This window comes from Macrotis lagotis, chromosome 1 (genome assembly GCF_037893015.1).
Source record: "Macrotis lagotis isolate mMagLag1 chromosome 1, bilby.v1.9.chrom.fasta, whole genome shotgun sequence".
Classification (NCBI taxonomy): domain Eukaryota; kingdom Metazoa; phylum Chordata; class Mammalia; order Peramelemorphia; family Peramelidae; genus Macrotis; species Macrotis lagotis.
This window is the reverse complement of record NC_133658.1, coordinates 913,528,687-913,544,692: the sequence shown is the minus strand read 5'-3', so window position 1 is coordinate 913,544,692 and position 16,006 is coordinate 913,528,687. Positions and strand designations below refer to the sequence as shown.

The window sequence follows — 16,006 nt, the reverse complement described above, 5'->3', positions numbered from 1 at the left end:
TCTTCACAGTTCTGGGTGAGGATATTTCCATGTGAACAGTTAACCCTAGAGAATTTCTTACAGTAGACCTCCACATTTTTCCAATGATGTGTGCATGGTTTTTTTTTTTGTGTGTCCTTGCTCCCCAGGTATGCTTCTCCCATCAGTTTTCATCACAGCTGTGCCATACGTCAGCTTCATCACTGCTATTACCTTACTGATGCTCTCTATGGGAATAAGCTGCCTGTGTTACTCTGGATTCATGATTAATTCCCTAGATATCGCTCCCAGGTAGGGCTCCCAGCCTTTTCCCCTCTTTCTTGTGCAGTGTGGGATGGTGGAAAGAGTACTGGTCCTGGAGCTAGAAAGTCTGGGTATAAATTCCAGCTATTATACATCATATGACCCTGAAAAAGTCCAACTTCTTTAAGTCTCAGTTTCTGAATATGTAGAATGGGGTGCATATTATTTAGTTCATAGGACTATTATGAGGAAAGAACTTTGTAAAACAGTGGGTATCAAACTGAAAGAGAACCAGGGACCATTAAGCTACAAAATGGGTTTCCTAACAATATATGTACTGCAAATTGACTCAGAAAAACCATGTTAATATTATTTATATTGTATTTATTCTGCTAAATATTCCCCAATTACATTTTTTTCTGGTTTAGTTCATTCTTGGGAATTGTGTGGATGCATATGACCCATGGGTCATATGTTTGACACTTTTGTTGTCAATTTGATATATAAATGTGACTTATTTTTAGTATTATGTATTTTTCTAAAGTCATTTGCTTCCAATCTGATGCTGCATAGTCATGTGGAGGTGACATGTAGTTCTCACTACAATGGTAGTAGAAGAAACCTAAAACTCTAGTTTTCCTTAAAAAATTTAAGTGCAGAATTAGTGATGGAGATGGTGTCTATTGCTCAAGGACAAACCTTATTAAATGCAGTTTGTTACCAAAAGTATATCAAGAAAAATTTTTTTGACTATAACTATTCTCAAAGAAAGATGATATAATGCACTATAGGAAGGATTTCCTACTGCATGTGGAGGAAAGGAATATACACTTATGAAATTCCAGATATTTGAATCAATAAACTAGCTTTACACTTCATGCAGCTTTCCCTCATATTGTAATAATTTTCAGTTAAATATTATGTGTGTGTGTATATATATATATATATATATATATATATATAGTATGCTCTGAAGAAGGTCCCTTGATGACCCAATTTGCTCCCATTGTTTTGGGTCTGTGAATCACTTCAATTATGTAGAGGTAGACGACCTAGAGAGTTGCAGCTTTCCGTAAATGTTATTGAAACAGAGCTGCCAACAGGACGTCTATCTTTCAGTTCAGTCTAACTGGCTAGCACCTGCCCGTCCATTTCCAGATGTATTTAAATGAACTCATACGATGGTTTTCTATCCAAAAGTTTCATCTCTTTTGTACCAAACTCCAATTTTGCTAAAATTAATTAGTGTATTGACTCTTGCCAATTTTGCGTATCAATCTGTATCATTCCTATTCTACTCACAGCAGATAAAATAGAGGAAGGGGCAGAAATTATTGATGCAGAGCTAAGATCAATTATTGTTAAGCTGTTGGATATGAGAATTTTGATAAATGAGAAAATATTCTTAATATCCTTGGAAGGTGCTAAATACATATGTATTTTGATGCTTGAAAAACACCCTGCCACTTGAATAAGGACCAAAGGAATAATTGATGCCTTTGAACAAAAATAATTTTGTTTTAACTTCAATGCTTATTTTCCTTTGTATTATTGCACCGACATGTACATGCATATTTCACACACATATGTTATATATATATATATATAATATATATATATATATATATATACACACAGATTTAGAAACTGCCTATATAGTAAATATGTGTATATATATGTGAAAACTTTTACAATTTACATCTCTATATACAATTCATAATTGTACATTTATCACATATGTATGTACATACATCAAAGTATGTCCTCCAGTAGAATCAAAATGCCTTGAGGGAAGAGAGAATGTTCACAGTTTTCCAGTGCATTTCAGTCCTGTGTATCTCCTGAATGTAATACAGTGCTTTGCCTGTAGCAAGTGTTTAATAAATGTTCATGTAATTTAATTAATCCTGCCTAGCAGGGTCCTAGGACCCATAGGGCATCAATCTGTAACAGTTGTGGACCTCACAAATAATGATTTGATATGTGAATTTGGTGTGCTTTACTCAGGACACAGAGCTTTTGTTGTGGACCCAGAAGAGTTGTATTGTCATCTATAGTCTCCCAAATGATGGGAGCCTAATTTGATGCCTCCTTGGTCCAAATGTGCTACTGTATCAGTGTATTACCTGGCAGGATGCTATATACTGAGCCATGAACCATATGATTACTGTCTATAGGTTTCATACAGAAGAGATTAAAATGCACTGTCCTCCTTAGAAGAAGTTGAATTCTATCAGTCCTTGCTGAAACCTGTTTCCAAATGCCCATACTCGTATAACCAGATAAATCTGTGATCTCAGAGCAAAACTCAACAGTATCTTGTATTCCCATCTTGTGAACCTGCCATCTATATCCTCTTCAAGGATATATATCTATATGCTATCTATATCTATATCCTATCACTATAGAGAGCTTACCCTCCATGGGCTAGAGCCCAGCTTTCTCTTGACATTGCCAGAATACCAGTGTAGAACTCAATCTTTCACCTCACGTTCCTCAATTTCACTACCTCACCAGACCATTTTCTCTTCCCATTATATATTTCCTTGGTGACAGCTTTTGTTCTTGTTCCTTAAAACTCTTCATAGGTCATATACGATGCAGATGGCTCACATCCACAATATACCTCTCTCCATTGTCTTCTTCTGGCATTCAATTTTTAAATATTTGAAGATTATTATATTCCATGTATTGCTGTAGTTCAGCAACATTTGTAGAATTTTGGTATAAAAAAAGATGGACCTTTGCTACTATGGGTACTTTGACATCATTAAAGGAGCTTTGCAAAGGCAATTCAACCCACTTTCCTGTTTTTGTTCAATTTTTCGTTCAATTTATTATTCACTTATACAAACTGTTGAATAACTTCCACAACTTTCCATCCAATTATTTTTCATTATGTTTCAATAAACAATCTTCATCCTCTTGTCATTTCCTGTATGAGGGTTTAGGCCAAACTCTTGAGAAATATCTTTTTCAGTAAAATCCACATTGTTCTACAATTTCATTCAAGCCACATCATATCATTTGCAAACAGAAACTTATGAAGTATCCCAAAAAGAAACTCTCTGCAAGTGGGACCTAGCAATGAATCTCCATAACAATGGTAAACATCTTTAATATTATGTCTCTCCTGATGTTCATCTGGTAGAATTCAGAGGATCATCAAATAGGAGTATTCATTGTATTGAAGTTACCTTGTACCATAGTGTCCGATTCTTTAACCTGAAAAGTCTTACCATGTTCTAAATAGAATTTCCCTACCTCTGCATCCTTAACAGTTAATATTGGTGAAGAAACTTTAATATTTTAATTATTAGCATAGTGATCTTTTGGTGATATTCATTATACTGTAATTCAAGACCACTAAAAATTTCAAGAAACAATTACATTTATTGTTGCTTTTGGATATGCAAATAGGTCTACTTTATCAATTCTTTTATCTTTTCAAGGAATATCTTGGACTCATCCTTCCATTTAGCTGAAAAGCCATTTATTCTGATTTCATTTATGGAAATTCATGTGATTCAGCTATTTGGGTAATATATTCCCAATTTTCTTCCCCATGACTGGCATCTCCCAGTTTGGGGAATATTTTTTTTTATTTTGGAAAAACAAGTGTTTATGATTTTAAAAAGATATTCCACTTTTATGTATTCAGCAACTCTTAACCTCTCTCATTCCTTCTTCCTGTATCTGCTTTCCTATATACTTCTTTTCATCTTCATTTTCCCCCAATTTTGGATTGAAACCATCTAGTATCAAAATATGTGTTGATTTAATTTCAAAGATTTTATCAGGTTCTTCAAATAATTTTTTAATCTCTTTATCTTCAGCAACAAGCATTGGTACATAAGCTCAATTATTCCTTTGGTCTTTTTGTAACCATTATCTGCAATGTGAGATGATCAGGAGCCTAAGGAAGAAATATTTTTATGTTCGTTTGATCTCTAGTAAATATGCTCTCCCAACTCCTTTCTTTGCCTCACCATGGAGTACCCATGACTTGGATTTTCATATAGTTGCAAAGTCTTTCATTCTTTGGTTTTCACATATTGAAAGGAAACATGATTCATGTGAATTTGCTCTTCTTGCAGTCTACCCATTTGTTGTTTATTGGTCAAGCATCTTACATTTTGAGTGCTAACAATCAAATTCATATATATATATATTATATGTAATATATAATATATATATGTTCAAAACCATGATGATTCTAGCACTTTTTGACCTCTTTCCACTGCTCTATTATTGAAGAAGTGAAAGGGCCTCAGAGAGTTTAGGGCAATTTTTGTTTATTTCATGGGTTGTCATAGCCAAAAATCAAATCACTAAGTGGTCAGGTCAGTTTTGGCAAAGAGTTTACCCATTCTTAGCAAAACTCATCCTGATGTCAGTCTGTTGCCATGGTCTTACTTAAAGCCTTGTCAACATGGAAGAATCTTATGAAGTCTATCCCTTGCTGATATAGCCTTGAAGAATCCATAGCCACCTTCATCTGCAATGAGCCATCAGAATAAAATTTTGTAAAGGCCAAATGCCCTTGTTCTCCAAAAATAGGGGGAGTATGTGCTGCTGTTCAAATAATGGAGTAAATGCTTATTATGTTGGACTAAATGAAAAAGTAGTCTAACCTGGAAAATGTTTCTTCTCTCAGGTACACTAGCTTTCTCATGGGACTGGGAGGAGTTTTTACTATGATACCAGGAATAATTTCACCCACAGTTACTGGGTACCTCATAAATCAGGTAAAAACATAATCTTATTTAAAAAAAGATTTCGGGGCCACTAGATGGCGCAATGGATAGAGCACTGGCCCTGGAGTCAGGAGTACCTGAGTTCAAATCTGACCTCAGACACTTAATAATTACCTAGCTGTGTGACCTTGGGCAAGCCATTTAACCCCATTTGCCTTGCAAAAACCCTAAAAAGAAAAGAAAAAGATTTAGACTTTGCTTTGACCAAACACTTGATAGAGAGAAATGCAACATAGGAACATAAAACAAATCCCAAATAGCATCTCAAAATGATTGAATTTTACTTGTCAAATGAGAACCACTTTGTGAAGAAAAGGTTCAGATAATGTTGAAGCTATGAAAGGAAGGGAATAAGTATTTATATAGTTTGTGCTATGTGCCAGACACTCTGCTACCTGCTTTTTTTAAATGAATATTTCATTTGGTTCTCACAATGCTCTGAAATGATATTATTATCTTTGTGTCATAGTTGAGGAAACTGAGACAAAGAGAACTTCAGTCACATGATTAATATATGTCCCAGGCTAGATTTGAATGCAGTCTTTCCTGATTCCAGGCTGTGCCAGAATAGGTAATGATTTCTTTGTTAGAGCCAACCTGTGATTAATTCTGTTCTAATACAGCCTTCACAGGGATCATTTTGCTCATTTTTTTGATATCCATCTGAGATAGAATGATCCAAAAGTCAGCGTACTAAAGAATTTTTAGAAAAGCAATCTCAGTTTAAAAACTTTTCTGTTATTCTGCTGTCTACATTTCTTAAGAACAATCAAGTACTAATACATAAACACCTAAATAAAACAGAACAAGTTATGATTCTGTGTTTTGAAGTTTGTTTTTTTTTGTTGCCAGTCATTCACCAAAAATTCCATTTATTTGGTACAAAATGAAAATCATATAATACATCTGTTCCCATGGGATTAGTCCACATTTTAGCTGAAAGAAGAATTTGGGAACTTAGAAGGGTGAACAATTTTTGGAATGATAGTAGTAAAAGTTTTATACCCACAGGATTCTGAATCTGGCTGGAAAAGTGTCTTCTTCCTCTCAGCAGCAATTAATCTGGCTGGAATGATCATCTATGTAATCTTTGGCCGGGCAGACATCCAGGACTGGGCTAAGGAGAAAAGACTCACCCGATTCTGAATATTCATGAATGATGAGCTGAAGTCAAAACTTACCTAGAAGTTTCTAAAGGATTTTCATTTCATATCATTTTATTTTTTCAGTAATTCAAAGTGCTGAATTCTAATTTGCTTTGAACCCTATTCCCAGTTATTATTTTGAGATGCAAATTATAAACCAAACTTACTTTCTGAAGAGTTTATATGAAACTTGACTTGCTAAGTGGATCATATACACAGCCTATTCAGATGTCCTAACTGTTTAACTGAACTTTTAGGTGATTACTCTAAAAGACAGAACTCTACAAGTCCCTTAGAAGTCATAGATTCAGGAAGGGCATGCTCTTACAGTAACTGATAGAAGAATTGTTATTTCCTAAATACCTTGCATTTGCTTTCTGACATATTTCATCTTTGTCCCTTTGATGTAATTCTCTATATCTAGATCACTAAAATTACTCATTGGGGCCTTAGTACCTTTTGCATTGGTGTCTTTTATCACCGACTCAATTTCTTCCTGACCAGGTTGATTGCAATTAATCCTGTTTTATAGAGGAAATCTGAGAATGTATTTTGCCCCCTCTTTTTTTTTAAGAGCATTGACCACATATCTAGAGGGAGTGAGGAAATGGACAGCCCTGAAATGGATCAACCAAAAATGAGTTTGCAGAGTCATAGCAGTAAAATAGATATCAGAAGATAAAGAGAGATGGTTTGGAGTCCAAAGTTGGGACTTAAATTCACAAAATGTAAAAAGTTGAAAGGGATCTATGAGATCATGTAGTCCATTCCACTCATTTTGTTGATAAGGAAACTGAGGGGAAAGATGAAGCAACTTCTTCAAAGAGGCAAGGAAAATAGGGAAGATCACTGGATGTCAACTGCAAGTTGAAACAAGATGGGTCAATCTCCTGGTTAATTGAAGGAAGGAATGAATGAAAAATAAAAACCATTTAAGAACTATTTCCTTTGTACCAGTTAGGGAAGCTAGGTGGCACAATGGCACATAGAGTTCCAGGTCTCGAGTCAGGAAGACTTATCTTCCTGAGTTCCAATCTGGCCTCAGACATTTACAAGCAACATGACCCTAGAATAGTAGCTGAATCCTCTTTACTTGTTTCCTCATCTATTAACTGAGTTAGATAAGGAAATGCCAAACCACTCCAGTACATGTGCCAAGAAAACTTCAAATGAAGATCAGACACTGCTGAAGTAACAGAAGAACAGCATGTACCAGGTACCGTTTTACATTCTTAGGCTAGAAATACATACACAAAGGTAGTTCTTGTCATTTTAATAATGAAAGACAACACGTCTAGGAGAACAATAGCTGGGAAGAGAGCATTAATTTGATTATTGTTTTCAGAGCCAAAGTTTAAAGAGGGAGAGTCATTGACTTGAAGGCAGAAAATGGAGCACACTGAAGATGTGTGAAGAACAGAATAGACAGTGTGGTTGGATCATAGAAGGTGTGGAGGTGAGCATGTACAGGATGAAGTCAGGTTGAAAAGAGACATTTTTTAAAAAATTCATATTTGCTACTAGAAATAATAGAGAGCTAATGCAATTTATTTGAAAGGATATTAATGCGGTCAGAGCTGTGTTTTGGAAAATCATTTTGTTATTTGTATAAAGGATAGATTAGAGTAGGAGAGATTTGAGGCAAGGAATCAAGGGGATAAAGGAAAGTACAACATGCCTTGGTAAGAAGTGTTTTAAGGAAGAATTATAAAATGACTTAAATAGATAGAAGGAAATTCTAACCTATAACTCTTAGCAAAGTAAGAATGTGACATGGAGGAGCAATGAAGGCCACCAAGCCTAGGGAACTAAATTAGCCCTCTTATTTAGTCTATTCTAATAAGGGATGGGATATGGATTGGTCCTAGATCATACGTAGAAGAAGCAGTTTTTATTCCAAAGCATGATGATGCAGAAGCAAAGTTCATCAGATGAGGAGTCATTTCACCATTGTCAGAAAAAAACAAAACAAATAGTATTAGTAAATCCCTGCCAATTGTTACTAAGATGCCTGTTTTCTGGCCCAACATAAACAAAAGAGATATGCTATCTTCCTAGGGTTTGTGTCTGGGACCTAATAGAAACTTTTCCAAAGCTTATCAATTTTATGATAGCTGACCATTTCTGCTGACTCATGGAGAGATTAAACATACCACCTAAAGGAACCTGAAAAATCTTGTTAAGGATTATGATGCCCCAAACAACACCAAGCAAAGGCCTTAAGGATGTGGATTGTATCTTCATTACTACTACCAATTGAAGGTAAGGAATTCAGAAGAGAAAGACATACTTGGGAGGTGACTGATTGGCTAAGAAGATGGTATCTGAACCTGGATTTGTGTTTCTGGACCATGATAAAATATAAGAATAATGATGGGCTCAATAGGGTACAGAAACCTATCTTAATCAAGAGGGAAAATGAGAGAAAAAGGATGGGAGAAAGGGGACAGAGGGAGAGGAGTTGGGGCTGGAGATGATAGAAGGGAGGGAAGATGGTGGGAGAGAGTAGTCAGATACTTTTGAGGAGAGACAGGGTGAAGGGGGCAAGAGAACACAATAAATGAAAGTTGAGAGGAATAAAATGGAAGGAAACACAGTTAACAATAGCATCTGTGGGAAAAAATATTAAAGAAACTACTTTGATGGATTTATGATAAAGAATGCAACCCAGGGGCAGCTAGGTGGCGCAGTGGATAGAATACTGGCCCTGGAGTCAGGAGTACCTGAGTTCAAATCCAGCCTCAGACACTTAATAATGAACTAGTTGTGTGGGCTTGGACAAGGCACTTAACCCCATTGCCTTGCAAAAAAAAAAAAAAAAAAAGGAATGCAACCCCTCCCAGAGACAGAGCTAGACTGAAATATATACTTTTTTTTCTTTCACTTTATTTTTCTTGAGTTTCTCTATCTTTGTGAAAGGAAAGGCAGTTGTATTTACTTTTACAGTAAGATTATTTTTATAATGTGAAAATAAATAAATTAAATTAAAAAAGGATAATGATGGGATGGGATATATTTTACCATGTTCAATAAAAACATGATTGTCTGAAGCTTAACAACTTTTATTCAATTATTCTATCAACACGCATTTATTAAGGATTTGTTATGAGTCACACAATGTGTTGAGTATTAGCCAATACAAAAGAAAAAGCTAAAAAACTAGTGCCTATAATCAAAAAACATTAAAAGAAAAGAGGAGGGGGGAAGTTAGGTGGTGCAGTGGATAAAGCACCGACCCTGGAATCAGGAGGATCTGAGTTCAAATCCGACCTCAAATACATAATAATTCCCCACTGCCTTACAAAAACTAAAAAAAAGAAAGAGAAATGGGGAGAAAGAGAGGAAAAATTGACCACAAAGTTATGCCATACCAAGAATATTGGGCAAATATAAGAAAATGAAATGACAAAAGAGAGGCCTACTAATTTATGGGAAATTATATTCAAAGTGAGGGCCAGTAAAAAAATTTTTTTTTTAAAATGTCTGAATTTCTACTTGCCATATTGTGTAGAAAATTCTTGTTCAGGCTTGAAGCGAATTTCATGGCCTCTGATCACTGGCTTCCATTTCCTTTCTAAAGCTAAGATTGTTTAATACTTTCACAATATTAATTCCTGAACAGGTAACATCTGCAGTCCTGTGTCTATCTTAGGACATCAATTTTTAGATATAGATAAACTGGCATATATGTTGGATGGTGAAAGGATTAGGAACTATTCCATGTAAAAACTGATTAAACAAACTGGATTTTTGGCCTGCAAAAAAGGGAAGAATTGGAAGAAAAAATAGCATTTCTTATATTTGAAATAAGATCAGAATTATTCTGTTTGTCCCTTAAGTACAAAAGGAGGAACAACTGTTAGAATTTGCAAACCATCCCAATTATAGTTCAAAGAAAATATTCCAAAGGATGAACTGTCCAAAGAAGCTGAGTTTCCTTAGTTCTCCCTTGCTTGAGACCTTCAATTAAGTACTGATAGGTTAATTTGTCAGGTCTTTTAAAAAAAAAAGGAATTATTGGGCAGGTATATGTCAGATCAGATGGCCGTTACGGTATCTTCATACTCTTACACTGTCACCCTGTTTTTTTGCCTAAGATCTTGAAGTTGGTAGGAGGCAGAACATTCAAGTCTTCTAACATTCAGTCCTTTGGTCTTTTCCTCTACTCTTACTGAACTACAGTTCCTTCTCTGGGAAGAGAACAGTTTTTCTCAGAATACTTCAAGAAAGCATTCCCTCAAAAACAGTGATGCATAGAAAAAATATCCCCCTTATCCACCAAGTCACTAATTCTTTCCATTTTCCATCTACAGCTCTGCTTGGTTTCAACTTCATAGAACAAGATATTCCTCCCAGAATCATCTGATTACTTCAGTTTTTTCACCATGTTACTAAGCCTTGGATATTCATCACCTTGGATATTTCCACCTCCCCTCAGTCTTTTCTCCCCTCTGGAAGACTTGATAATGGAGTATAAACTTTACAGAAGGTAAACCTTAGTCTTTGATGTTCAGTTTGCTATCCATCTGTAGCTCTGTTTGGTTTCAACTCCCTGGAAAAACATGCCACCGCCCTGGTGTCCACTCCCTTTCAAATTCGCTTTTGTGTGTTGCCTTCCTTCATTAGATTGTAAGTTCCTCAGCGGAATGGACAGTCCTTTTTCTAATTTGTATTCCCAATGCATATAACAATATATGACATTTAGAAAGGGCTTAATAAATATTTATTGAATTGAAAAAAAGAAGAAGAGAGAGAGCTCAGTAAAAGATGACTCAGTGGATCAGTCTTGCTGAATCTTCTTTTCTCCAGGTCATGTGCTCTCAAGTCCTTGGGGATCCTCATATGACATCTACTTGGGACTCATTATCATCCATGAGTAGTTGGAGTGTCCCATCATTTCTGAGTCATTCCTTCATTGTGGCTTTATGAGCTTTCAGTTCCTCTTCTGGAAGAGCAGTCTTCCATGAAAATATTTCTGTATTTCCCCAATTATCAACAGTATGCAAGCACCCAGTGGGAAGGAATGGTTTGATTTTTGCTTTGTTTTGGTGTGCTAATTAAGCTGGATTTTCCACAGCATTCTGAACAATACCAGGTATACACTTAGTGAGAAATTAATAAATTTTTGTTGATACCTTGGTTCTTCTTATTCAATCTTTCTTCTCTGGTTCAGGAATTTTGACAGTAACATAACTTTTGGATATATAATGCTTCTCTATTAAACTCAATATAAATATATTATCATCATTTTCGTAAACTAACATTCTACTGATGGGGTTGTTTAATTTTTAGAGACATAAGGAAATTACCTATACATACACACATATATGTGTGTTAAGAGAAAGAATGACATTATTGTCCTGAAGCTGGTCTCTGGGTGATAGATAAAGATGAAAATAACCTTTGAATCCTGAAGGGGTAATGTAGATGTCTTGGAGCTGAGACAGCTTCCTAACTAGACAGACAGATAAATAGATGGCTTAGACCCAGGCCAGGTAGCATGGAACACATTTCTCTAATGCCATAGATGCATAGATTTTGAAAGAGTTCTTCTACCCACAATTATTCCCCAGTGATTAACTTTCCAGTTGTATGTGATCAATTAGCATCAATTTGAGGTAGTTTTTGCAAAGTGATAATTATTTCAGTGCAATGGCAAGAACAGAAACATAAGCATTCTCACCTCACTGCAACACTTAGGAATACAATTTCCTCTGTATCAGCCCAAAGGAAAACCCTTTCTAGGTGGTATTGGCACTCACCAAATTCATAGCCAAATGAGACATCGATACGCCTTTGTTTCATCTGCTGGTGGGCTCCATCCTGAAGGCCACACTGCCTTCCTTTTCCCAGACATGATTGGTTGGTTCTTGTCCTTCTTTATCAAGAAGATCCAAATGACATCACTATGTTAGGGATGAGTTAGTGCGTCCAGCTGTGGCTGATCACACCAATATGAGCTTGGAATCCTCTACCGCAGGTTGCGCACAAATGTGAACACCTGGGATGGCTACCCTAAACTTACATATCTCACCTTTCCTTTGTGCTGCTTCAACTCTGCCTTGTTCCTAGAGCACAACTCCTCTGATGAGAGCATGCCATGGTAGGTGGTTCTGTCTCCCATGCTGCACAATCAATCTAAAATTCTTAAGACAGACCTTTAGGGTATTCCAGTTTCATTTCTTCTGATCCCCCTGTGAGCCCTTGACCTGTGTGAGTTCTCCATAAGATAGCTTTTTTTTGGCAAACATATACCTGGTATCCGAACAATGTGGCCAGTCCAGCATAGATGGACTTTCCGCAGAAACATTTGAATGATTGGCAATTTAGCTTGAGAAAGAACCTCAAGTGTCTGGTTCTATTCTCCTGCTAATTGGTCTTCAGATTTTTTCTAAGACAATTTAAGTGGAAGCAATTCAGTTATCTTGCATAGTGCTGGTAGACTGTCCAGGTTTCACAGGCATACAACAATGGGGTCATCACAATGACTCTGTAGACATTCAGTTTGGTAGTCAGTCTAATTCCTCTTCTTTCCCATACTTTCGTTCAGAGTCTCCCAAATACTGAGCTAGCTCTAGCAATGTGTGTACCAACCTCATTCTCAGTAGGTATGTTTTGTGATTTTAATGAGGTTCGAATTTGTTCCTGTAAATGACACTCTTGCTGACACCAGTAACAATGAAAATATTTTAATTACACAAGGAATAGATTGCTTACAATAACATCCAATACAGCAAATAATACATAAAAGACAAAGGATTATTAATACTATTAATAAAAGTAGAAGAGAAAGATAAAGAAAACATCACCAATTTGGAGGAGCACCAACTCATTTTCTTGGGGCCAGGGGATCCCTGTGAGTTTCCGAATGGGAGAGGATTCCAGGCAGGACTTCTCCTCCATGGATGAGATCCCGAAGAGGAGAAGGGGCTTAGAGCTTTTTATACCTTTGAGGACGAAGAAGGCTCAGAGGCATCTAAGTTGAATGGGATCCAATTCCTTTTTGGCTTCAGGTATAGACTGAATCAATATGTTATTGTTTAAGGAAATGCCATTTATGGGGCTGTTAAGGCTTATTTTTATTAAACATCAGCATTTGGAGAATAGCCAGTCCTCCCAATCCTGTTTTGTCTTTCCCAGGGATGGCTAGTTCCTGGGATGTCAGAAATACAGCCAAATCACATAAGGCATACTCTAAATGGTGAGTTCATATACTGGTCATTGCCTCAATCACGGACTTCATACATATTGAAGAGGCCTTACACTAATAACTTCGTAATTATTAATTAGGAATTAGGAATTATCAGTTCACAGTACCTCCCTGGAAAGTACACTGCCAAGCAGTCAAAAATCATTATTAAGTATGTATTACTACTACTACTACTACTACTACGACTACTACTACTACTACTACTACTTAACATTTATATAATAATATAAGGTTTGCAAAGCATTTTACTTATATTATTAATCCTCACAATAATACTATGAGGCAGGTGCTATTCACATTCCCATTCTATAGATGTAGAAACTCAGACTGAAGGAGGTTGAAGGACTTGGCCAGAATTATATATCTAAGGTAAGATTTAAACTCAGGTCTTCCTAACTCTCTAGGTGCAGTGTTCTATCCCTGAAATTCTTTTATTCGGGCAGGCAAATCAATCATTCAGGTAGCATTTACTGAGTACTTACATTTTGCCAAAAGCTGCACTGAGTTCAGGAAATGGGAAAAAAAGCAAGTAAAATGAAAGAGTCCCTGCATACTTTTTAAAGGAGGATAAGTTAAATAATTAGCTACCTATATGATATATACAGAGTAGATGGAAAGTAGCCTGAGAGAACTTCTTTAAGAGGGCAAAACCAAAAGTGACCAGCCACATCAGCTAACCATGTATCTGACATTTTTAAGTAGATGGCAAAAGTATAGCAATAAACTCAGCCATTAGTAAATACCTCTAGTCAATCGGGGGTCCACTTCACTGGACTGGGTTTATATGAAGCTAAGAATGCTTGTGGGTAGGGGAAAAACAGTTTCTCTCCCTCTCTTCTTTCTTCCCATAGACCATGTGTTTAGAGATATTATTCCAGGAAAACAACACATTCCAAACCTAGAGCAGACAGATACATCAAGGACAAACACAAATCGACAATTCAGAAAGATAATGGTAGTATGACCCATTGCATTGGATTCAATAAAGGTCATTCAGGATATTTTATAGTTTTAAATTCACACAAAAAGCATTTCATGTGGGCTTATAAGTCAAAGAAGTTTATATTTCAAAATATTTATAGAAGCACTTTTGTGATAGTAAAGAACTGGAAGCAAAGTAGATGTCCATCACCTGTGGAATGATTAAAATAATTGTGGTACATGAATGGAATGGAGAATGACTGTGCTGCAGGAAATGATATAGTATGAATTACACAGAGAAGTATGGAAATATCTATATGAATTGATGCCAAGTGAAGTAAGCAGAGCCAAGAACACAATAAACACAGTAACTAAACCTAAGCAGTGTAAAAGAACAGAATAATGACGCCCCCAAAAGAATAAGGTGATGTGATAAGATTATAAAGATCCAGTGACATCTGAATGGAGAGACAGAAGACATCTCCAACCTACTCCTTCATGGAAGTGAAAGACCAAAAGTGTTATATATTGAATATGCTTTCACATTTTTTCAATGTAATAGTCCATCTTCAAAAAAATACTGGTTGTCATATTCCTATTCTCTGGAATGAGAAGGGAGAGTGATACATGAGATATTATAGTGTTATAAGAAATAGAAAATATCAATTAAAACATTTTAAAAACAAAGCATCTAGTCATCTTGCATAAACATTGTCATATTGACTTTGTAAAGAAATTGGCTTCTCTTTCTCTCTAGTGACCTATTTTTAAGTGATGTGGTAAAATATTAGCAGATAAATAAACATACATATCCTTTCCAAGAAACTTATCTAGAGTTTTCTAAAACAGTATATATAAGGAGAGTTTATATATAATTTTCACTCCACTTGTTATATTCTTCTATATGTGGTCATTGTTTTTTATACAGATATTAAAAAATAAAGTTTGCTACCCTTTTAGAACTGTGGATCCCAATGAGGATGCTTTGACTGGGGTCCACTCAATCATTTTTGTCTTTAGTGCAGTTCTAATTGGAAGTGTCAAAGCACAGTATCAAATACAGTAATCTACAATGAAATGATTATAATCAAGTGAAGGAACATCACTCGAGATCTTTGGTCAGTCATTTCTGCAAGAGGTACAACACCAGGGCGGCTAGGTGGTGGAGTGGAAGCACTGGCCCTGGAGTCAGGAGTACCTGGGTTCAAACCTGGTCTCAAACACTTAATAATTACCTAATTACCTAGCTGTGTGTCCTTGGGCAAGCCACTTAATCTCATTTGCCTTGCAAAAAAAAACTAAAAAAAAGAGGTATAACATCTTTTTAAGCATAACAATAATAATTTGGATTAATATAGTGGCTTTAGGATTTACAAGGTATTTGATGTGCTTCCTCATTAGATCCTCACAACAATCCTGGCTGGTGGTTGTGATTATTATCTCCAATTTACAGACAAGGAAACTGAAGTTGAGAGGCTAAGTGATTTGCTTAGGGTCACATATCTAATCTAAGGCAGAATTTGAAATCAGGTTATTCTGTATAGATTCAGCATATTAGTAGATAGAGCACAGGCCTTGGAGTGAGGAGGATTCCAGGATGATGGGAATTTGAATCTGATCTCAGACACTTAGCATATACTAGCTGTGTGTCCTTGTGCAAGTCACTTCTCCATCCTTATTCCTATCTGGCTAATGGACTCAGATGGTTCTGCAGGAGAAAGTGGGACTAGTGATTTAGCACAGACACCCCC

The 16,006-nt window shown here is 36.0% G+C and overlaps 1 protein-coding gene across 1 annotated transcript in view; it reads left to right on the top strand.

Moving 5' to 3' along the window:
* LOC141509807 (sodium-dependent phosphate transport protein 3-like) overlaps positions 1-15,389 on the top strand; it is a 55,120-nt gene extending 39,731 nt beyond the window's left edge. Inside the window, exons 11-13 of the mRNA XM_074219596.1 lie at positions 4,880-4,970; positions 5,991-8,386; positions 10,438-15,389. Coding sequence (XP_074075697.1) covers positions 4,880-4,970; positions 5,991-6,125 — 226 coding nt within the window. The 3' untranslated portion in view covers positions 6,126-8,386; positions 10,438-15,389. The remainder of the gene's footprint in view (positions 1-4,879; positions 4,971-5,990; positions 8,387-10,437) is intronic.
* The last annotated feature ends 617 nt before the right edge of the window (positions 15,390-16,006 follow it).